Source organism: Liolophura sinensis, chromosome 2 (assembly GCF_032854445.1).
Source record: "Liolophura sinensis isolate JHLJ2023 chromosome 2, CUHK_Ljap_v2, whole genome shotgun sequence".
Taxonomy (NCBI): Eukaryota; Metazoa; Mollusca; class Polyplacophora; order Chitonida; family Chitonidae; genus Liolophura; species Liolophura sinensis.
The window spans coordinates 20,960,420-20,986,226 of NC_088296.1; the positions used below are offsets into that span (position 1 = coordinate 20,960,420).

The window sequence follows — 25,807 nt, forward strand, 5'->3', positions numbered from 1 at the left end:
GATGTGTATCCGTGGTACACAAATTTTGTGCTCGTCGTACGTCATTGTGGACGTGTTGCAGGAATTATACTATTTCTACTCTACTGGTGCACTGACCACAATATTAAGTCCATGCGAACTTTTGCCACAGGACTGTGTATGTAGATGTACACAGTTCTTATAGAGTAATGTATGGTTTGGGGTCTAGTTAACAAATTCGAGAATAACCACGTGTACAGTGGCGACTAATCTCTGTACACAGACATCGTGAAATGAAAGACGTCGATCTCATGTCTCGAAAGACGTCAGGCAATTAAACATTTATCATTCCCGCTAATCATCATTGTCATTCAAGACAGACCTTAGTTCCATTATTCAAGAAACTGTATCTCCGCGTTTATGTGACTAAAATATATTTACATTTTTGTAGCCTATTGAGATAATTGTTAAAGTCAAATCAAGCAACAGAGTCTCATTGACTACTCTTAATCCCCAAAACACGGCCTCTGGTCAATTAAGTGCAGTTAAGGTTTTGTTTTTACTATTCATGAAAATGCGTAAATAGTAGCAAGTCATTGGATTAGAATTACTTCACATGCTATCCTGTTATCCGGTCTACTATACAAAAGGGGGAAAACAAAAGTGCTGCCTCACTGGAACACTATGGCGAAGACAGCAGATAATTAACCTCATCCGGCGACAAAACACATGCAAGTACGTGATCTACACACGTGTGCTTACATTTACTATGAAGGGAGGAGTACCCAGTGGTACAGGAAGAACCCAGCCAACAGTTCTTGAAACACGCAATTCCTGCTTGCTTTACGATGGACACCGGCGATGGGTGTCATACGAATGGTTGCACAGTTAACCCTCCTTATGGCTGTAACATGTGTTGACATGAAACTCACTCAACATCTGCCAGCAACAGAACAGTTAATCCTATCCATGTAAAGTATGACCTTAAACCCCAAGCACTCACTCACTCACTCACCTATCCATATATGTGTTACGCTTTAACATAGCACAGGATAAAGACAACAGGACATATTCACTCAGTAATATATACTTACCTATTAAGGAAAGCAACAGAACATTCACTGTAAACCAGTCCATGTTTGCTAGCAGCTCGTATCCTCCCAACCACAGAGTCAGGCTAAAACTACTGAAGCTGTGAGAAGTCAGAAGCTGGCTTTGGGACTCCAATATTGAGGCGTGATCAGGGAACAGTCTTCTTGGGGCCGGAAAGATTTCCTTGAGCATGCACAAAAGACATTAATCTATAAGCCTGGAACCCAGATACATACAGAAAACAAAGCTTCGACAGGAAAAACAACTCGATATACAGCCCAGTCGATACATAATGCATCAGAACAGAAGCAATTCTTCATTTCCCGAGGCACTTAGGCGCAGACCACAGCCTTCAAGTGTCTCCCAACCTACGCGGTGGCCCGAAGACCGACAATGACTCTGCCGTAGACTAGCTTCCATGTTTTTAGAGTATTTGACGTTACGTGCATTTCTTAAGCTGGAAAACATATTGAAGAAATGAATTTCATCGATATGACGACATATGGAAAGCGACGACTGGGGGATATTTCTTTCTAAACGATTCTAAAGGTGCAATTATTTTTTTTTTTAAATCGATGCCTGGACACGGTAATTGTTTTCAGCAGATTCGTTTTTGTTGTTTCAGACTGTCATTAAAACTGATGTCTTGAAGAGTGCGAATGAATGTGTCACAGATACAAATATTAAATGAAACGAAAATATCGAAAGTTCGTGTTAAGCCTAATGCTGGCATTTTATGATGAGTAGGATTTTATCCTCTGTAGAGATAATCATTCACCTATGTAACAAAACATACAGAGAAGTAGACTGAGGACCTGTCGCGGCCTCGTGATCCCCCCCATTTTTTCTTGGATTGCACCGCGATCTGGTAGAGTAGTGCCTACCAGCCTCGCTACATATACAATACTACGTTGTTTCGCAACGCTGCCCTGTTACCCATTCATCCCATAGAATCGCTACCTTTACCTCTACCTCACCTCGCGCTCCTTTCTTACCAGACAACTATCCTCTTATTTTGTCTCTTTATTTCGCTATAGTATATGTCACCGCCTTGTCTCGCTGCTTCGCACATGTATTGTAGTATCTGGACTCGCTGCTTCGATACATGCTCCTTAAGGTCTCGCCTCGATGCTTCGCAATATGTACATGTATCTTTTTATTTTGCCTCCCCGCCTGGCTATACACGTGTGCTTTATTATCTCTATTCGCCTCTTCGCTGCATGTTCCTCAAGGTCTCGTTTCGCCCCTTCGATATATACGGTACCTCTTTGTCTCGCATCTTCGCTCTCACGTATACCACACTGTCTCAGTTAGCTCTTTCGCAACATGTACCTCATTGTATCATCTCACTGACACGTCGATGGCCTTCTGGCTGGCTTCACATTTAACTGAGACAATTGGCTGTGGGTGTGCATCAGGGGTTTAGCAGAACAGCTGTACATGTACATTACCAAATCAATATAACTGCTCTTACCATTTACATACAACAATGATTGACAGGGTTTGATGCAATAACCATGTAGCTGTAAGTTCCATCAGTTAACACACTTACCGTTACTATTGTGGGGAAACCTTTATTCAAACTTTAAAGCGTTTGTCATAGAATCATGAATCAGCATTACGTTCTCTCCAGAACATGTATGTTTGTTTATTTCTTTAAGAATACCTCCTGGCGATCACAAAATCTTTCAAGGTAATATAACTGAAAGAATGTAACTTTAGGTTAAACCCATAGTCCTTCATATTTTCATTCATTCAAATTATTCATTCTTTCGTGTGCTAAAACTGATTCATAATTTTATCTATTAAAATTATTGATATATTCATTCATTAAAATGATTCGCATTTTTAACGATTAAAATAATTCACATTTTTATTCATTACAGAAACACTTTATAAAATTACGACCTAATGCTACAAATACGATAACTAGTCCTTGTACAACGGAATAAAGTGTAAGCAATATAGGAAACTTTCTGGCGAATAATATGCAGAAATCTGAACTCTTGGGGAAAGTTTGAGTAGTCTAAAATACCTACGCAAGGAACGCCATACTCAAGAATTTTTCACTTGTACCATGGCTGAGGGTAAAAACCAGACCTGTAAAAAGTTACTTACATGTACACGTGCCAGTATTCTCGATGTGAAAAGATGTGGGAGTATATGATACGACAGCTTAGTGAAGCTAAAGTGTCTCAGTTGTGGAACTACTGTAAGCGTCTTACAGCTTAGGCTACGATCAGTCGGTGTGGATTAATATGGTTCGTTGTTTCTTATTTCTTTATTTCTTTGGTGTTTTACGCCGTACTTAAGAGTATTTCATTTATACGACGGCGGCCAGCATTATAGTGGGAGGAAACCGGCCACAGATACTGTTGCATTAGTAATATATCATCATTCCGTTCCTGTCATCTATATATATGTTCAACTATTCACAGTTTTTGCTTGCGTACTTCGCAATTTTACTCTCTTAAAACCCAAATGTTAAATTGTCAAAATGTGTCAAAATAGTAAAAAATGTTAAATACTCTAAAACGTGAGTGCCAACACCTGAGTGCCAATGCTAGACCGTGTCCTGAATTTTCACAAACTGTGAAACAGCGTAAGATTGCAAAACTTTTAGCGTGAGTAATACTGATAACAAGGTGTTAATGTGTCGTAAAATCGTGTTAAATTACAACATTTTTGATTGATCCTGTTTTTAAATTTTTACATTTAAGAAAGTGTTAACCTAACATTATAAATGCTTTCCTTCCTCCATTACTGCCAAAATTTAAATTCAATATATATTAAAGTTAGATTTCAGTTTTAAGTATGTGGTATTATTAGTGTAAGCCCAACAACGCATTATAGTATAATATCACGGCTTTAATATAATGTGTTCATGTTATGCAGGTAAAACGTCTGATGACAACTGTTAGGGTAATCAAGGGGACAAAAACTGAACAATTATGTGTATGTCAATAACCAATCAATAGCTAATCAATGTCTCGAATAATAGACGGGAACATTTGTATGAAGACAACAAAGAATGATTATACGACAAATAAATTACATTACGTACAACCATTAACGTCTCGCATTTTTCCTAACGATTGCCAATTGAGAGTAATGATTATAGGATTTACCTCGCAATTTCTGTTTTTGACCTATATACTCTTATCGTGAAGTAGACTGTGTCGCCATGGTGGCATGGGTCACGCCTCCCTTTCATTGAATGTTTCGCCGTTATGTCGATCAAATGACGCATGGCTATTTTAGACGGTAATGGCTGGTGGGTGGGAAAGCCTTAGATCATCCTTCAGATTTGCTCCAAGATTATGTTTAAAGTATATTTAGCAGCTTGATTAGCGCCATCTAACACCATGGAGAGGTAACCAGCCTAGCATGACCACGAGGCCTTGTCTGATCGTTAAAAATCGATTGTTGCGCTACGACTGCAATGTTTTATTATTTATACATCGGTGAAATCCCAGTATTTCCTTCACTTATAAAAATGATATCTTCACTAGTCAGATATCACTTTTGTTATTACAGTGTACAATTACACTGCTGGAGGCCGTGAAATCTTCGTGAACCGCATCACAAGGCCGTGCACTTCCATGCAATATATAGTTCGCCAAAAAGGAGGTAGAAATTCTTCATGTGCTTAATTTACGTAAATACCTATGTTGCATTAGCATTAAGCATCTTTGTGGAATGTATAATTACTTACAGACAGCGTGTAAAACTGTAAAAAGCTTTTGTGAGTGTGGACGTGAACGAAACTGAAGCGCGGATGAATAGAATCAGAAATACAACGAAGATAGCACACTGCATATTTCTTTCACGGATGCAACAAATAAACTGATACGCATTTATATACATGTAGAGAAGATGTCAAGATATAAATAATAAAGAGAATATTGCACAGTGAAGGATGAATACCATAAATATTGTTCTCGTGAAAGGTAGAAATGATAACCCACTCGACGCTTTGCGTATATCTATTTCTACTGTAACGTTGCCTTGTCTTTAATGTGACGTCATTATGAAGGCACTTTGAACAAATATGGCGTCAAAATGTTTTTTTACATGTACCGCGCGAAGAGACGTTACAAACTATGACGCCAAGAAGGCAAAATTATATTTAATGTGACGTCACAAACAATGACGACATAGACGTAGTCACCATGGGCAACAAAAGGGTTTTCAGTTCTTCCTGGAAGAAAGGTTGATCTTGACGCAACATGCTTCCTTCTGTTTTTCTCTGGCTATCTCTTCTTTCCTTTACTCGCGGAAGTAAGTACAAATTTATTTCGCATTATATAATTGGCTGCTTATTTTAAAAAAGGTTTTTTTTTAAAGTGGTATCTTTGAATAACCGTTGTATAATACCTTCCCAAACCAAATACCGCTTTTTCTCTAATTGTATAGGATTGTATATTGTCTTTGAGAATATGTATACATATACAAAGAGTGTCTGCTTGTTCCAAAGCTCTTGGTGTAGCATGTACTATACCTAAACCTTGGCACACATAACTGTAGTTGATAATTATATAACGGCACTAGTTCCCTATTCAAAGAAGTAAGGGGTATTTCTGTTCCCTTTGAAATTTATGGAAACATTTACATAAATCCGAATGAATAACGCACACAGTTAGTTCGCGACTCGTCATGGGACTCGTCGAACCACACAGATATTCTGCTAAAGTTTAGGGTGACAGGTAGGCTTATATGAATGTGGTTGGATACGTCATTTGCATTTAAACGTGTCAGTTTCACTGAGTAGATCACGAGAATGTCCATTGTATCTTGCATAAGACGTCTCAGAATTATTACTAGGCTGATTATCGAATTAAAACATTGAATATCGATAGCTTCTCCATGCAGCCTATATTAAAAGAAAGTCCACATTTTTTTAAAGATAAAACCATTATTACTTGTATGGCTTCAGATCTCGATAGCAACGGAAGGATTATTCAGTACGCCGTCCCAAGCATGCCAAGCACGCGTCCTCCATCACCCACTTCGCAAAGGCCAGCCCGTTTCCTCAGACCAGAAACTAACCATAACGACGCCGCCTGGATGCACTACGGGGAGACAACTCCAAGCTTCTTCTCAACCAAAGATCTTCCTTTACAACTGAAATCTCGTCCACGGCTTCACATCATGCCGGAATATCCGAGCTTGATAGATTATTACCCAACAGCCGTCATACGTCGACCAAAGAAGAGTCCTCAGCGTAAAGGCTCTGCAAAACAACGTCTGAGATCGTCCAATCAATGGCGACGTCTGAGGCCGGGCAGGACAAGACGCCCCCCAAGGCGGAGACGGAACGTCCGTAAGAAGCGGTACATGTACGAAGATGTGTACGACTGGGACTACGAGGCCACGGAGCTTGACTATGAGGTAGGTGTCTGCTGGCTTGTTTACCTGTATGTGTACACGTGTTGTCAGATTGACGCTACAATGTAAATGAATTCTGTTATTTTAGCATAATATTTTGTTATATTCAGCATAACAGCAGTTGTATAAGGAATCGAGTACGTTTTCCACTGGCGATAAATCAGTCAATGCCAGTTACGGCATATATTTTAACGGTCTCAAAAGATGATGGACATGTATGTGCATGCTATACGAAAATGCTTCTGGCCTTATTTATTGATTTTTGTTCGTTTGTTTTTTGTTTTTTTGTTTTTGCTGCGTGTTCTTCTCTTCCTTTTTCTCTTACTTGTCTCCTATGATGCTGGCCGCCTTCGTATACGCTACATATTTTTGAGTGCAGCGTGAAACGCCAATCAAATGAAGAAATAAATAAATACGCTTACTAATACTCCATTTCAAAAACCAGATATTTTTCTCGTTTGTTTCTTAGCTAGAGGAGAAGAGTGAAGTTGAGAAGTTCCTGGACAAATGGCACGAGCAGGGCATGAAGCTTGTGGGTATCCTCTGTGTATTCATGACGTGTTTCTGCACGTGCTGCTGTGTCTGTCGGGCCGCCCTCCGCTCCCTGTGTAACAGTTGTGCTGCTAACTGCCAGGCCTGCGGGGACAGACTCAGGTGTCGAGACCCCAGTGAGTAGCTACGGATAAATGTTAACACATGCTGACTGATAGCACCATTCTAGATCGAGATCTTAGTGACCTTAGCGACAAAACCGCGACTTTCACGCCCACTGCGGAAGGCGCGAACATTGCGCACGTTCGTGGAAGGCGCGTAAGACACCGATCCTCGCCCTTCCTAGTCCTGCAGAAGGTCGCGAAGGTCACCGTTTGTTTGATTCCACGCCCTGCACGACCCAAGCCTCCCATAGAGTGCTCAGATCCGCGCCTTACGCGTGTTATGTGGGGCACGATGGTCATGGGTTTGAAATAATGCCCCTCCCCACACCCAGGATCGCGAAATACTCGTGAACGACAAAAATGTACGCTATCAGGCAATGCGATCTTGCTTATTTTACACTGTGACATCTCAGTTATGCCATTTCACAAATACAAAACAGAATGCTTTTTAAACGTTTTGCGGGATGCTTTATCCAATGATGTGTATATACACTTGGTCTGGTGTCGTTTCTTTTAACACGTTCATTCTTAAACAAGACCGACATTTCTTTAATAGTAAAATGTGTGTTTGAATTTAACCATTGCCACAATTGAATTAGCATGATATAAGAGTACATGTTCCGTTTTTTGTCACCACGCTGTTGTCTTTTTCTTTTAGATTACAGGAAATTCTGCAAAGCAGCTGGACCTTTTGGATTAAAGATGAGTTACAGTGATTACAAAAAACTGAAAGGCCATTATGAAGAATACGCCTTTAACAAGTACGGTCAAGACGCCCCTAAAATCTGATTGCGGGATCTTGTCCCACTTTGCATATCAGTCAGAGTATTATACCAGACCACTTAATGTTCCACTGCGATTGTTAACCGTTGGCTGATAGCTTCCGTCCTGTTTATTCTTGTAATAAAGAGTTATATATTAAGTAAAATGGTCTCTGATCACTTTGGATATTGCTTTTATATGCTGATTACGTTGAATACAAACAGACATACAGGTAACCTATTGTGTGTTCTTTAATATTTTACACATACGACGACTGATTACTATGTAAAATTTGTATATTATTAAATGCGAAAATGTAATAAACGTATGAAACTATTTATATTATTAAATTTTTTTACTTCTTTTAAATAAATACTGATTGTTTTTTCCCCGCGTTTCTACATCAAAATAAACACATTGTGAAAAAAATATATATATAAAAAAAAAAACCAAAAAAAAAAAAAAAAACCCAGTGACATGTATCAGCGCTGCACATATTTTTGTACGATTGATGCATATCATAGTGGATGTGCATTACGTAACAATTGCTTTAGGGCGTGTAATTGTAAGGGCTGTCTTTAAATTCTGATCTGACCAATCAAATGCAGGAATTCAAATTTCAAAATTACTGAGCTCAAAACTTGAGTCTTCCAAAGGACCTGCTTAGAGGGGAAACCAGACTACAGTGTAATATGTCCGATACGCTGTCGCTGTAGGGTTTGTCCAGTTTTAGGATGTATTGTATACAAAACAGTGAGAGAAATAATAGTGAATTTCCGGAATAGTTTCGCATGAACGACCAAAGAAAATTGCCACTGGAATAGTATTCTTATAAAATGATGACGACAACCTTACAAAGATTACAAAGGTATAAATCTGAATTTATTTATCGTCTGTTGAGATATAATGTACACTTAGCATGAGGGTACGGATTATACACCCTTAAAGTAACCGTATCAGACTTATTTGGGTCATTAAAATTGAAACTATATGCTAGATAATAAAGTAATATTGTAACATAAGAAATAAAATCGGATTTCACTATCTAATACCACCATCTAACAGCAGCAAGAATTTTTCGATCAGCTATGTACGCACAAATTCATGAGAATAAAAGTCCAGTTTAGGGTGAATATAAAGCTGGCCAATAAATTAAGAAGTAACTTACAAATTATAGATGAATATTGTGATGTGCGTTGCTAAGCGACCCAGCTCACCGAACTGAGTCACTCACACTATCATAAGTGAGTAGTAAATACGCGATAATGTACATACGTATACTTGCTAGGGTTTAACGTCTTACTTTATGATAATGGATTCGTACTTTATGATAATGGATTCGTACTATATTATATTGCGTGTATCTCTAGCTCATGATAGGTGTAATATATATATTAATAATATGATATTTGTATACATTAAGTGCCAATACGAAAAATATCACCCGAGTTCTCTACAAATAGCACTATAAGGCATGTATAACTAACGTTTAGGTGCAAAAATGACCAATAGTATAATGGGCATGCTGGTATGTAAGTCATACACATAAATGTGTGGGAATGCAAATCTTATATATAAATGTGTGGGCATGCAAATCTTACACATAAATGTGTGGGAATGTAGCTCTTACATATGTGTGGGAATGTAACTTACAAATAAATGTGTGGGAATGCAACCCATACACTTACATGTGTGAGAATGTAACTTATACACATAAATGTGTCGGAATGTAACTCACAGTTATAAATGTGTGGGAATGCAACTCGTATACATAAACGTAGCGGAATGCAACTCGTATACATAAACGTAGCGGAAAGCAACTCATGCAAATACATGTGTACGCAATAATAAGTGGTAAATGTCACCTGTGTTGTCTATGTTCTAAAACTTACTTTGCAGGATACTCCGTTCACGTATTTAATAATTGCCTTTTATAGTAATGGTTAGGCTTCATCTGCCTGCAAAGTGTGCATCCCTAACCAGACTATGTCAACTTCTGTTCAATGCCTTTATGTATACAATACATGTAAGTCATATGCAAACGAGCTTAACTACAGTAAATTTATTTATTTTGATTTCTTAAGCTCGTGAGTGGATTTCAAACTGACGTGTGACTGAAATATAGCACATGTACATACTTGTTCTTGTTTTCAAACATAGTCATTCGGTAGTTTTGAATATTTATATTTCCATATCACATTGAATATTAGACCTAAGGATTGAAGAGTTTCTTTGTGGCAATAATACTGACTGGCCGCTGGTATGTGCAGATAAATTACAATACTGAGCGTTAAGTTCTTGATGTTTTGGGTCTGCATACGCCAGACAAATAGTATACAGATTACGCGATAAATTACCAAAGCACGTACTGCAGAAAAAAAAAAAAAACACGTAATATTCGACAGTAGTGCCTATTACACACTCAAAAATAAGAAATAATCCAGACATGTAGAAAAAATAATCTTGAAAATAAATATACTATGATTCGTTGCATACGACGCGAAGCCAATGTATTTGGTCCAAGCTGACATATTCTACTGACACAGGGCCATGTCTCTGATTTCGTTCTGTCTCCATGGTCCTTAGCACAAGGAAATTATGGTAAATTAGCCGGTAATGGGAAGACGTCAGTTTCCCTAAATTATTTGTTGCCAAGAAAAAAAAATATGGAGTACATTTTGTATTGTTTGTAATAAACAGTTGGAATCATGTGTCAATAATTAAGCTTTTTCTTGTTTTTAATCACATCTCTCTCAGTGTTTCAGGGTCTCCACCCCATTCTAAATTAGATCTGTGTCAATTACACGAGGGGCGTGATTCCTAGAACACCCGGTCCATCATCAGGACAATGTCACACAGCTGATTACCCTCAGTGAAAAGATCCTTGTTCTGGGAGCACTTTCAGCATGTATAGGAGCACTGTGAAAATCGAAAGAAAGAAAGAAGGTTCTTCACATTTCGTTATGGTCTTATCCACTGGACATCGCGTTGGTCAATCATACACAAAGGGAGAGAACTCGCCTGTACATTTCAACTCGGTCATAGGTTTACGCAATGCGAGTGGAGAACTCAAAGGCCGCCACAATGTTTACTATCGCTAGCGATTCTTTTCTTCACGTCATTTTTTCTAGTGGAGAATCTGGTCTTTTCACTCACGGACAGGGAACTATTTGATTCATAGATGCTAACGTCCCGCCTCGTGCAAGAGTTGCAACCGGATAAAGGACCTGTGATTGGATGTAACTTGTCCGTACACCACTGACTCACACACGGAATCCACAGGTGTCTGAAACGAAGGCCGTGATTGGTGGAGCCTCTAGTAAACCACGTATATCATTATCAGAATGAGCTAAAAACAGAATCGTCTACTTGTCTCTCTAACCACATCATTGGGGACGGGTCAACTACTTGCAGCTGGCACCAAGGGGTACATCTACCCTTACAAGGACGAACAATGTAGCAAAGGCCCACCGTAATCTCGTCGCTCTTCAACCTGTCCACACTCAGCTGCAACAGGATCTACGACTGGCAGAACCATTGGCATATCTCGGTTATGCCTGTGTAACGAAAGCTGTGATTGGCTGTGACTGGCCACAGCTTGATGCATTTTTGGAGTATACGAGCGCGTCCACGCCACTAGAGTATCGTACAGCCGCATTTGGAGTCTCTTTGGCGTTCTTCGTCAGAAAGTATAACACTGTCTTCAAACTTTAGAGGATCTCCGAGTTTCTGCAAATGTAGAAAAAATGCACGTTATTGCACTTTTCAATGCTCTTAATATGCAAAACAATTTTTCCACCCTGTGGATTTTTATAAATATGTCTTGATCTCCGCTTGGCTTGAAAAGAATGTCACTTTTAGACGTGCTATTTCATTCAAAGTACATACGGAAAATACATGAGTACACACATGTACATGTACGTGAAAAGAAAAGCACAAGAGGTTTCATGTCGAGGAGAGATATCCAATTTTGCCGACCAGAAATTATCACTACCGACTACAACACATATTGATTACAATAAACTGGCAAAGTTAGTCGAACTTTGTTTATCGACCTTCCGAGTTTAATGCAAAAGATATAACGTTTGAACATTCTATTATTAATGAAAAGCGCAAATCAGGTTCGTCACAGTAGACAGTTCGTCACATAGTATACAGTTCGTCGCTTTATCCATATATCAGGGATCGAATGCGGATTTTCCATTCAAGCTTGCAGATTATTTGACTCTTTCAAGCGCTATTTCATCTTATATAACCAACGGATTAATCACATCGAGCTTTGGTGTCGTCAGCTTCCTTTCACAGGACCAGTGCTTCTGGTTTCGCATACTAGTGCCACGAAACCCTGACACGTGATCAGACTTACCAGTTTCTCCATTATCCTCCGTGTTAGCAACATAAAGGCCTCGTCGACATTTGTGTTATGCTTGGCGCTTGTCTCCATGAATTTACACCCGAACTGATTCGCTACCTTCAAATCAAAAACAACAACGCCATACCTTGAATCTGGTCCATTGCTCAATGGCCTGTGCGAAAGTTTATTCAAAACAGTTCATTACTTAGACTTATTTAAGTATGTATTTACCTATTCATTTGGTGTTTTGCACAATACCCAAGAACATCTCACTTAGACGATGAGTGTCAGCATTATCTTCAGAGGAAACCTGACAGAGCCCGGGGGAAACCCACGACCATTCGCAGGTTGCGGACAGATCATCCAACTTACGACAGGAGAGAAAGCCAGTATGAGCTGGATTTGACCTCAAAGCGGCCGCATTGATGAGAGACTTTTTGGGACATTCTGCTGCGATAGCACACTAACAACTAGGCCGCTGAGATGATTGGTTACTTAGACTTTGAAGGACCACATATCGATACAGATACATTATAGATGCTGTGCGGTGCGGCAGTTGTGCATTACTGGGATGTTCACGACTCTGCTTTATACAATGCCGTCACTGACATAATGTATGGACACGCAGAGTAAGAATAACTCTCCACACACTACCAGTTTTTCTTACATGTATGAACAGTATATATATATACCAGCGTTGTGTACCATGCTTCACGACTTCACGCATCAAACACTTTTATGCCACAGACAAGGTTGCAATAAAGAATCAAACATACCGATTCGGCCCGCCTGCTGTTAACTTTCCGCAGATGTGGATCAGCGTCAGCCTTGTTTCCAACGATGATTTGTTCAATGTCATGCGGCGCGTGCTGTAACAAGAGTTGCCATTGGGTGTAAATTAGAAGAATTACTTTCAAGTTTACAGATGGCGACTGGGATAAGACTCACAGATTTGTAACCTAGATATTCTACGACGGCGGCCAGCATTATGGTGGGAGGAAATCCACGACCATCCGAGGGTTGCTGCCAGACCCAATCGTAATATGATATCCTTCGAAATAAATATACTAAATAGAGTCTCAGACATTTGTTAAGCTTGTGGCTTGAAATGAAACCGCAAATATATCAACAATAATAAAAAAAAATGCTGGACAAAGATGGACATATGAAATCAATTTGGAATAAAATCTAGAAAAAAAATAATTTATGTCGAATATATTTCGAAAATGTACCTCCTGAACGGTCTGTATCCAGTCTAGAATATGGTCAAACGACTGCTCCTTGGTAATGTCGTACACGAAAATAACCCCCTATAAAAATCAAAGCAGCTGTCATTGGTAAATGTAGACGTGACAGGCATAATTCAGTCACGAAGTAAATATGTGTACAGTAGCTATGGATTTCAAGAATGTAGGCATGTATGTATGTATATATGCCTTAGGTTTTACGCTGTACCAGAATTCCATTACATAAAAGTATTTAACTTCCCTATAGCTAATCTCCACGGCACTTTGCACATTTCTTCCATCTCTAACACATTATGTGACGTATCTGCACAGCCATGTACTTTTTTCTCTCAATTGCGCAGGAAACGTTTCAGAAACGGCTGATGCATCGTTGGAAAAAATTTTCAAGCGCGGTTGTGTTGATGTAGACTTGAAAAAATAAAAGGACAACAATGTCTTTGATAGTAATTGTTTAAGAGTTGCTGGGAACTATAAAAATAGTCAGCGGGTTCTTAACTGTATAGCACCAATGATTAGTGAAATCGTAGATTTGCCATGATTCAGTTCATAATTTCCAGCCAACAGGTTGACATATTTCTCCGCCAGGTGGCGCGAGCTTCTACAGATGATGTATTATGTGTAATGTGCCGTGGAGACTAGCTATAGGGACGTTACATACTTCTAGGTAATGGACTTCTGGGTGTACTTAGCAAAACGTCATATTACGACGAGGAGTCATTAGGTGTATATATATATATATATATATATATATATATATATATATATATATATATATATATATACATGCCGCCAAAGTGCTGCTGTCACTGAAGTATCATGCCGAAGACACCGGGCATGACACCAGTCACATTATACTGACACCGGGTCAACCAGTCACGTTTCCTAGCTTTAGCCTTTCAACGCTGAGCGCCAAGCGAGACTTCAACAACAACAGCTAAATAAAAGAGAATGCTGTTTTTACACAGTGTGGAACCGGATTATGTAGATGGTAAGTATTGAGCGATCAGGCAATTCCAGTCTGGACGTAATTTAAGCATTATGAATATTAACCGGAAATTGTAGATGTTCATTTTAGAGCGAAATGAGATATTTATTAAACTTCCGGCTGTATTTTGTACAATTTTCCGGCTGTATTTTTGTACAATTTTCCGCACTACCTGTACCAATTGCAGCGGAATTTTGCTGACACTATATAGATCATGATAAAGCCACAATTTCATTGTTATTTACACATACTTCCTTTGATATATACACTCACCTGAGCATCTCGGTAGTAATCTTTGATGATCGTTCTGTAGCGTTCCTGGCCTGCTGTGTCCCTGTGAAAAAAACAAAAGATTAAAAACTTTGCTTCACGTGTAGAGAGAAAAGGGAGAGAAAGACCAAACGTAGGTGCAGTTTCTTTAGGCGCTGTGCCAATGTACAGGTAGCAACCAAGCTTTGACGGAGTTAATGACAATACGCAAAACAAAATTCTGGCTCTGCTCAACCATCCCTGGGATGTTCAAATCGCCTTGTAAACCCAACTTGTTCCTCTCACATGGAGCAATCATCTATTTCGACTTACTGTATACAAGGGGAATTTCATGTATGATTATACGTAAGTTGTCCTGTTTGCTTACAGAGACACACTCTTCAACTTACTCTAAAGAGGTAATTTGTGTATGACATGTATATCGGAGTTTTTAACGCAACCTGTCTCAGTCGAAATCGCTTTGCTTAAAGGAAATGATGTTCACAGAAGATGTAAGCTGATATAGTATCAGTGTAAAGTCGATGTTGTAGCAGTCGTTACCTACACACATATACATGTATACGCACGCAAGTACCTCCCCTAACTGATATGATATAGGGAGCTTACCATAATTGAAGTTTGACCCATTTTCCATCTACTTCGACTGTACGCATTTTGAAGTCAGTACCTGTGGAAAAAAAAAATAAATGAGTGAGTGAGTGCTTGGGGTTTAACGTCGTACTTAACAATTTTTCAGTTATACGACGACGAAGAATCCAGAGAGTGCATGTAATGTACCTCCTTGTTGCAGGACGGATTTCCACCGCTCTTTCATCTAATGCTGCTTCACTGAGACGCCTAACCGAAGGCAAGTAAGTTGCCCCGCCCGAGCCATTATAATGGTACGGGTCAAACAGTCGTTGTACTATCCCCTTCATGCTGAACGGCAATCGATGAAGTTACAACTTCTTATTTTAAAGTCTTAGGTGTGACTTGACCTAGGATTGACCCTGGATCTACCGCTCCCGAAGCGGATGCTCTACCAACTGTGGTATCGGGACCGGGGGCCGGTCAGAACACATTAAGAAAAATTGGTCTTTATAAGCATAGATGGATCATACTTTGGATGGATCTCTGTAATGATTTCTTGGATGTCTCACATTTTTATAAAAAGTGCAACTCTGCTTGATTTTTTAAAAAATATTATATATTTATAAATCATTATGAAAACTTATTACGGCTTTCGCAGTGCATAAATATTAAAAAATATTTAAATATCAAGACATATAATTAAAAAATAACCAGTAAAGAATACGTGTAATGTTTTATTACAAAACGCTGGGAAGAAATTCTCTGCACGAGTGTATAATACTTCTCACGTGAGTCCATATTTCGTATGAATGATCATCGGGGTACAATAGCGGCTTTAGAATAAGGTAATGTAGCGAAAGTACACATTATTGTCGTTTACAATGTTCAGCAGATTGGTGTGTCCATGGGATAAATAAAACCGCTGTCGGAGACAAAGTAGAGCAGTTATACGTCTATACGGTGTATGCATTCCCCCATGACCCCTGACGGACGGGCTGGTGTCCTTAATATGAACTATGTGCAGAGTTTGCAAGACACGACTGCATGAATCTAGTCCCTGGTCCATATACCGACTTACGGCTAGATGCCCAAATTAACGCCCTCTTCCAGTTTCTTCACCCAGTCGAATTTGCCGCGCTTTATAAACTCATGCCCAGTGATTATCTCGTAAAGTCTTTACGAAATAAAGAATAAGAGCGAGGAAGGGAGGCGAGACTCTGCTTACTACGGATAATCCCAAAGCAGATTAGTGAATTGGTATGGGGTGTACTTCAGAAGATATGGGTCACACAGGTCACAAAGGTCATCGTTCATCAGGCACTTATCATATTTGTATAACTCGGGTCAGCATATGTAACCTTATACATACAGGCCTACTATGTATCTTAACCCCTCAACCTTGTTGCTTATAAAAGAGCAGATTTCAATGACACGTCTGCATGTTTGCAACTGGATTATGGAGACAGAACTAGGCCTACATTGGTTAAACTGGTCAGTTTCAGGGCTTCACAAGGAGTACAATTTTATCAGTCTACGGAGAATCGTGGTTTCAGAATATGCTTGAATAAACGCCTTGTAAGCGTGCGAAAAGGTTGAAGAATTACAGTATACAATTACACGTGCAATCCTATAGCATTGCGCGAGCAGGAACGGCTTGTTAGCACATGCACTGTACTGTCCCAAATCGTTAGAGAGAATACGTTACAAAGTATTGGATATGTGGCGACGAAAACATCAGATATAGCAATATTAGTGCAACCAAATTCTAACCAAATGCATAAAAAGGACAGAATTTAAAGATTCACAAAAAAAAAAATACAGTTCTATGTCAAAAATGTATAATTAACCACGTCATCATTTCTATGTTTTTTGATAGGCGGGGGAGGCGAGTTGTTTGTGGATAACAGCATTTCCTCTGATACAGGAAAAGTTTATAGGCTGATGTACTAGTACTACAGAATTGGCTTACAGTAAGATCTAAACGACCGGGCGAGTCTAAATGTTAGTCATAACAAGATATATAATGCTTATCGTTTTGGGAGCGCTATGTAAAGATGCATTCACCATAACAAACCCCCTGAACAGGAAATTTGACAAACATTACCAACAACAAGCACGTTTGTGTTATTTTTAGACTGCCATATAATATCACAGATTAAACCAAACTATGTCTGACAGAAAGAAATTTACGTGGTCAATGCACAATGTTAACGCGTCCTGTGTTAAACCATATGACACTACTCAACGGCACGTAGACCTGTCTACCGTAAGATACCTAAAGTTCCTCACACTCCTATGAATGCTACCCTAATTCACTGATGCCACAAAGCTTTGAAGTTCTAGCTGTCCGAAATCCCGGTCGTTTTGCACTAATCATTTCTTGTAGTGAAGCAATTTCGCTGTGTTTGAAAGGAAACGGTTTAATAACATAATTGGTTGTACGGTTAAATCCTTTCATTTACTGTCTGTTGCAAAGCTCATATTATGTACGCTGTAAGCGCGTCTTGTAATTCCTGTATACATAAGTGCGACTAATGTAACAAAAGGGTGATGTAAGTACAGTAGTGTATATGTCAACAGAGCTGGGGAATTCCAGTCACATGCACACTGTAGCATGATCTGGGCTATTATCCCCAGTGCTTTATATTTAGATAGGGGGCCTCCGTGGGTCATCGGTTACACGAGTGTAGGCCTACTTGGAACAAATAGGGTTTAGCAGTTTAACAGACGCTTAAGTTTAACTAGATTGGTAATGTAGTTCTTTTATTTTCAGTATTGCAAAACCGAGAAGACATGGAATCGTAGTCATGTTGCTTATTTTTTGACCTGCATAGAAACATATATTTGCACACGCAGATTGTCTGTTCAAACAAAACGTAACTTTCATCCGGCAGTAGCAGGAATTTTTTTTGAGGTATGTAAAGTGGTGGTATTCTCCAACATACAGTATACCACTGAATCTCTCACATCAAGTCTGTTAAATCTGTTTATCCTTTTTGATACCCATTCAAATAGTTCACACCATAAGTTCGCGAGGAAGAAATTAAAGAAATCTTTCAGAACCGTTATTGAATGAGCGGTGTGAAATTTATCACGAAATACTAACGAAATTGTGAGTTCACTTGTTCGAAACTGGGTTTTGACTTCATGATCCACTGAAAGATTCACCTAGTATTGCTGATATAGATGTTATGCGAAGATGTCATTTTCAGAACAAAAGCGTCATATTTGGGAGCTATTTACAGGGTGGGGGAGAGGGATGAAGTTTTTATGTGACCATATATGAAGATCCACCTACCTATGGTACTGCTTGGATGAGATGCGAAAAAATCATCTGCGAACTGAGTTAACAGACTTGTCTTCCCCACACTTTGATCCCCCACGAGAATTAGCTTCAGCCTAGCCACACACTGAACATCCATCATAATGTTTGTCAGTTAAGCCGAATTAACATTCAGTTATCGCATCTGAAGGACGAAACTGTCCAAAAAAGCTCCTACTGAACGAGGACATAACAGTGATATATTGAGTGATACTGACATCACTGTTGGATTATCTACGGTATCATATCCCTCCTCGGCTTTTAAAATGACGTCAGTCACGTGCCTTGTGAGAACAGTTGTCTCGTGAGCCAGTACTTTGATACGTGCTGATCGGTGTTTTACGTTGTACATGTAGATATAATGTACGTATATATCTGATTTCCTTTCAGTCAAAAATCTGTGCCGCCTCATACACTTATCTACATTTGTATATAACACTGTAGCAACAAAGATATTTAGGTCTGCAGTGTAGGTACACCGTACAGTCTGGCATACAGTCTCTCCATGAAAATCTACCCACAGCAAGTACAATACGGATCTCTCTCCGAAAGTGAAACTCCAGACCCAATCCGATACAGGCTTATTTTATGCTGATGTCATTTAGGAATATCCGGTTATTATACTTACACCCCTGAAGGTTTAGCTATATATATATATATATATATATATATATATATATATATATATATATATATATATATATATGGATGCCTATCTGATAATAATGATGACGGTAATACCTATTATAATCACAGAGTATTATTGGTCTTCACTTACACTTCTTGTATAGACCGTGATTCAAATCTACCAGTATGTACAGAGTGAACACAGTACATAGTACAGCGGCCTGACAGATAACTGTAACGGGCTGCGAACGGCTACATACAGAATGGAGAGTAGAAAGCCCAAGTCACACCTACACTTAGGCCTACGACTGGCTAAGAAAAACCTGCGAGCGAAAAATTGCGGGTACTGTATTCGTCGTAAATCTTAGACTGATCATACGATAAGTCGTGAGGGATCTTGGCAAATCTTGACGAATCTGATGCTATGTCGTAGCCGTAGTGAAAACAGCTTGCAAACAAATTTAACAAAAAAAAAGTAAAGACATCCAGCGAATGCTGGAGTTGAACACGTGTCTTAAGCCTGTCACTGGAGTATTGCAGTTCCAAACTAAAACTATTTGCGATTTTAAACTTATTATGCTTGATTTAACATATAACTTTATGTCTTTTTCTGAGCGATACGAGAAAAGATCAGGGTCCTCCGTGGCCGAAAGGTTTAGCACGTTAGCGCGGGACGACGGAAGTTTCCACCAACTCGGTCACTTTGAGTTCAAGTCCAGCTCATGCTGGTTTCCTCTCCGGCTATACGTGTGAAGGTTTTTCCAGCAACCTGAGGATGGTCGTGTGTCTCCCTCGGGCTCTGTGTGGTTTCCTCTTACCATAATCCTGGCTGCCGTCGTATAAGTGAAACATTCCACAGTGCGGCTTAAAACACCAGTCAAATAAATAAATAAATAGAAAAGACCATGCTACTACAATTCAACATCTCGTTATGCACAACACAATCCCTTGATTATTACCCCAACGGAAATGCTGTGTTGGAATAACAGCACAAGCAAAATATAAATAACATGAAATTTTGTAAGAAGGTCATGTATCAAGGAAACTTAGTGTTGTGTCTTCTTTAACTCATAACAATTTTATGCTATAAGTAACCTCCATAATGTTGCCTAACGTTAAACCTGTATAAACTATATCTAAAGCTATGAACCTACGAGTCGAGATTTGTCTCAGCCTACGAGTCTAGATTTGTCTCAGCCTCGCAACGACAATGGAAGTGCATCAACCAGGGAATTTGTCCCATGCAGTGGCGACTCGGATTCAAACCATCTTCTAAATACAAACCCAACAACACTAATTACTGACCCCCACTCAACACCATGAGACCCAAGTGGGGCGAAAAGGGCCAAGTACTGATATCTTGAGGATTTCGCTAAAGTTGTATGTACTACAAAGCTGCGAAATTACCGTGTTCGAAGGATAGACATTTTCTGGTTTCTTTTCCAGAAATATTTTTCTTACCTAACGGCTTTATTTTTCGTTCTGTATGACAATAACGCCTGGGTTAAATTCGCTTTGTTAACAACTGGTCACGTGATCAAAGAGAGTGCTGATAATTGCTTCAGAGCAGCTGTGACATCGCTGAAAAGCTCTGAATAGATCGGCGCGCATTTCGTCATTTACCCGTCCCACACGGCAACCACAAACCCAGCAGTAAACCAGTCCTCCCCGCACCCACTCCCACGCCCAGTCACACGCCGGGGCCAATGATCCTGTACCCACTCACTCCTTTACGTAACTAACTTACATAAAGAGCTACTACAGTGTGAAGACCTGGATGTCTTCAAAGGAGGGTTAAATGACAAGGATTGAGACAGTCTGAATTGCTTTCCTGAATTGTTGAAAAAAATAGCGATGTATTAAAACCGCCGTCACTAGTTTCGGGGGATAGTACCGAAGCAAAGGTTTTCTGTAGTTTCCAATTTTGCCGGGTGCTACGTCTATTAGCTCTGTTCCCTAGGGTATCCTTCATATCATTTTAATATTTCTGCGTAGCTTCTCTCAGGATTGAACATAGTAACATAGTCACCCTGACTAAACACCTAAAAACTCTCGTATGTATGGATTCGAACTTGAAACCTTGTAGTCGATTATTATCCACCAAATATACCTGACTAAGGTAATCATAGCGATCACGGATTATGAACACCTTTTGAGTGCAGCCTGTTACCTAACCGTGTCAGCAAAGCGAGAAGATGTTCTGCTTGATTGATCAGTGTAATGGTTTGATCGACAGCGTGGTGAAGTTAAGTGATCCACCGCATTCTATACGCATATGCTCTATCTAGGGCTGATGACTTTTGTGTGCACTCTATTGATAAAATCGCCGGTTCAAAGGTTCAAATCCAGCTCTAGCTGTCAATCTATCATTCCAAAAATCCATCCATCCGTCAGTCTTTCAATGAAACAACCACTCAACAAATATATTCCATCAACTTACCAATCGTTGTGTCAGTGTCTGTCAGAAAGGTGTTGTCCGCAAAACGGTGTATTAAGCAAGTCTTGCCAACATTGGAGTCACCCACAACGATGATCTTCACCCTTCTGTCCATCGTGGGATACCACTGGTCAGGTATTAGTCCTGTGGTGCCGACCAATAGGCCGAGGTAATAAGACGAGACGTCTAAGGACATGTCCTTAGGGTTGAAAACTTCGATTTGACGCATTCTGGTATCTGCAACAGAGCACGGTCCTCATATTACAGCAATACATCCCTGGCTATAGCGTGTATATATAAACATAAGTTTGTTCCATTTTTCATACTCTAACGCATGCAGGTAATAAAGAAAAGCGGAAATTCTTACTGCCTTAACCTTTTGCAATATAAAAGATCAATTTTCAGAGTAATTTATGCATATATTTAATTTGATTTTCGAGACAAAAGTACACTGGGTGTGCTGTCCAATTTCAGCGCTTGATATAAAGTTTAACTGCAGCATCATATACAAAGTGACAAAGTATATATACACACACACAATGACTCCACGTCTTCATATCACTGAAAAATTAAGTACAATGTAAAACCCCACGCATGAATGCATACATTCCGCAGGAAATAATACCCTCTGAAAATGTTTTAAAAACATCTTTGAGATATGCAAAAAAGGTTGAAGAATTACAATGGATTAGTGTAAGAAAAACAAGTGTACAGGATCACAGTATTTGCAATCAAATTAGATGCACCCATGTTTACTCCCCTTTGATAGATCCTGATGCACGTGTTACGTTTGACTGGTATTTACACTTTTACGACACTCCGGCTTCACAAAAACAGCCTCATATGTTGTGCCCTTAACCACAATTTGCTTGTTTCTGTAGGTGCTACGAAATTCCGCATCTCATCGTGAATTTTTCTCAAAATGACAGAATTGTCACGTGAACACCAGTCTATCTGATACACTGCAAATCTCACTTTAACGCGTGATTTCGCTTTGAATGTATATCAGTTTCTTGAGACTTCGTTCTGAAAATTTAATTTCTTTAAAAAATAAAGGCACTCATTTTAAATATGTGATAAGCTGGTGTCCATTTTTCTGCTTGCCATATTTTGAGGACAATATTTTATCGACAGTTACCACGTTATTGCTGAAACACTGCCAATGTGATGCCAAGCTATAAGCATTCCTTCATTATTGTCAACATGTGTTTGTGGAGTGTATTCAGAATTCCATCGCTCCTCCCGGTATTCTTCAATATTGCAACTGGCCTTAATAAAGCTTCTACAGAAAGTAATGCTCAAAACATCACTCAAACAACAATTTCAATAAATAAATAAATAACATGTATAGCATAAATTGAGTTATTTACTGTGACGATTAATAATAATACTGCATGCGATGTAAATTTGTTTGATCGGTGTTTTACACCGTACTCATAAACTTTCCCTTATATAACGGGGCGGGCAGCATTGTCGTTAGCGTAAATCGGCAGAGCCGGGAGGACAACCCATATCCATCTCCATGTTGCTGTCAGGCCTTCACACGTACGACCCGATGTAATGTGTGGTCCAATAATTAAATCATACTGAATAGTAGTAGTGTATTGATTCCTTCCTACACGCCTGCATTTGATCTGAGGGATGTGCATATAAATAAATAAATGAATAAAGTAAAATTTAAAATAAATTGAGTTGTTTCACCTATGAGTTAGATATGCCTTACCCTGCAGGATTCCTATCGTAGAAGAAAACAGCTGGTCAATCGTGGGTACTCCTATGTGCAAATGTTGAACATGTGCGCTAGGAATGAACGCTTCAACATTCGAAGCACAAAGCGTTTACATAAGAAAAAAATGTTCCTGCATTTCGATTGGTCGGCAGTATGTTGTATAAGCACACGGACAATGGTTCCGGTTGATTTATTATTGATCTGAGGTGCGAGTGTCATAAAATTCCCGTGCATCTTGTGCGGCCGAGGACGTCACATAAGCTAGGCCCGTGTTTAGCCACGCGTATCATTAGCTCTTATACAACAGAAGCTTATATAAGCGAGTTAGTTTCAATAGTCGGCAAGGAAGACATCGAATATATATATATATATATATATATATATATATATATATATATATATATATAGGATTTTCAGGATAGAGAGTAAAACCAGACCAGCAACGACAGTGTGATAATTGACAAATGGTCACAAGTAACTGGTGAAATATGGGTTCTTGTCAATTAACTTCTTCAGGTTAGCCTCCTAATTGGTCATGTAAATGCTTAAAGGTATCAAATTACACGCCCCCGTATCATATCATATCTTCCGGGTCACGCAGATTTGTTATCTCATCTTGCTGACTTCCACTCCAGCCATACGTGGGGAGATCTGCCAGTAGCACATGGATGCACGTGGATCTGCCACGTGCTCTGCTCTGCTTCCTCACACCATACGGCTGGCCGCCGTCGTCTAAATATTCTTAGTATGGCGTAAAACACCAACCACATAAATAAGTTAAAATCCCCTATATCCCTGAACAAAAAACGGTAATTAACATGTTCTGCTTTACTTCATCAAATACACTTTCATAAATGAAATACATACAAACGATGTTCTAGATGAAATATTATAAAAATGTTTAATTATGGTTTTCGAGTTTTCACTAAGGTTTAGTTCTTTTTTAAAATGATTTTAAACATGTTCGTTTGCAAAACATTCACTAGCTGCTGTTTTAAACTTGTTCTCCCCACGATACGTCTGAAAAATTGCCGGTGTGGGGTTAAGCCATAATCAGTCATTCATTCATTCAAATGCACTTCCCAGTGCACGCAGCGATAAATAACACGTTGTGTTTTACCCCTTCAACCACACCTCCTGCAACACACATTTGTTGTTAAAGTGAACTTAAAACCTGCCACTATATATACATAGAGAAAATAGACACAGTTATCACAGAAAAATATGTAAAAAATTCTTTGAAGTTTTGAAAGCCGAGAAGATGAAGTTAAGCAAGTTGCGTATGGTCAGGAGCTTCCCTCGGGCTTCCCTCGGGCTTTGTCCGGTATTCTCCCACCATAATGCATATATCCGTACCTCACAATTAAGTGGTAAACTTCGTCAGTAACTACAGCTACAGAGCTTGTAACTTTCTTGAGTATGGTGTGTAGAAACAATCACATAAATAAACCCTCAACATTGCAAATGAGTGTTTGACTTTAGTTATCAAGCGGATATACAAGTATTAACTCCGTACTCTCGTCCCACACTCAACACGTCTTTACGGTGCATATACGTGTAGCCATGCGTTGGCCATTGTATTGCCGGCGGCGCCATGTGACTGGGTCTTGTGTAGACTTTTAATGGGTGCGATCGTCACTCACGTTGCAGTTCACGTGGATTTTGACCGGTCATAAAACACAGATCCTTTCCACGTACTATTTATGACATGTATTTTTTTTAACAGCACTATTAACTTGGACGATCCCATGGCTGTTCACCAATCGCGAACTGAACAGAAGGCACTTTACTAACAATGTACGAGTGTGCTGCTGTTATTTAGTGGTGAAGTTCAATCAAGGTGGGCCTAAACAGGCCAGAGGTATCGAGGAATAGTTATCATTTGGGGAGAGGGCTGGTTCAAATCGGAATTTGGAAGAAAAGCAGCCAGTCCTGTATTAACATTACTGGTAAAACAAGTCACGGACGTGTACATGACGTGATCTTTATGGCCAGCAGAGCAACTGAATGTTGGACAGACACATCCTAAATTGGCACAGCAACCTGTATCCGCTTGATAAACACAAAAAACAAGACACATCTATCTGTCATATAAAACCATTCTTAGAGGCTAGGCCTAGGATTTTTGGCAGACTTATGCAAATACTGTAAAGTAGCCTTAGTAACTTTCACAAAATATCAGCTTGTCCGTGCACGTGTCCCTAAAATTTATCAAGCGAGCCGATGCTTCCGCCCTGCATGCATTACTGGAGTATTCCCCAAACAGGCTGGCGCTGACTCAAGATTAGCTGTTACTCGGGAATAGTACAAATTGAAAATTATAGATTACGTTCCTCGCGAAGAGAACGAAGTTGTAACTCAGTCAGACAAATTAATTTATTCATTGGATTGGTGTTTCATGTCGTACTCA

At 39.3% G+C, this 25,807-nt stretch overlaps 1 protein-coding gene across 2 annotated transcripts; it reads right to left on the reverse strand.

Annotated features, from left to right (window-relative positions):
- Positions 1 to 11,077: 11,077 nt before the first annotated feature.
- Positions 11,078 to 21,857, reverse strand: LOC135462694 (ras-related protein Rab-8B-like). Of its 2 annotated transcripts, none has more exons than XM_064739917.1 (7): positions 21,672 to 21,857; positions 15,319 to 15,379; positions 14,716 to 14,776; positions 13,443 to 13,520; positions 12,987 to 13,079; positions 12,223 to 12,327; positions 11,078 to 11,585 (listed from the first exon to the last, which is right to left on the reverse strand). In XM_064739917.1, the coding sequence occupies exons 1-7, from the start codon at positions 21,781 to 21,783 to the stop codon at positions 11,493 to 11,495; spliced, it is 603 nt and encodes a 200-aa protein (XP_064595987.1). In that variant the 5' UTR covers positions 21,784 to 21,857; the 3' UTR covers positions 11,078 to 11,492. The 2 variants fall into 2 exon arrangements, with proteins under 2 accessions (XP_064595987.1, XP_064595986.1); XM_064739916.1 differs by lacking the exon at positions 21,672 to 21,857 and adding an exon at positions 18,581 to 19,115.
- Between the last annotated feature and the right edge of the window lie 3,950 nt (positions 21,858 to 25,807).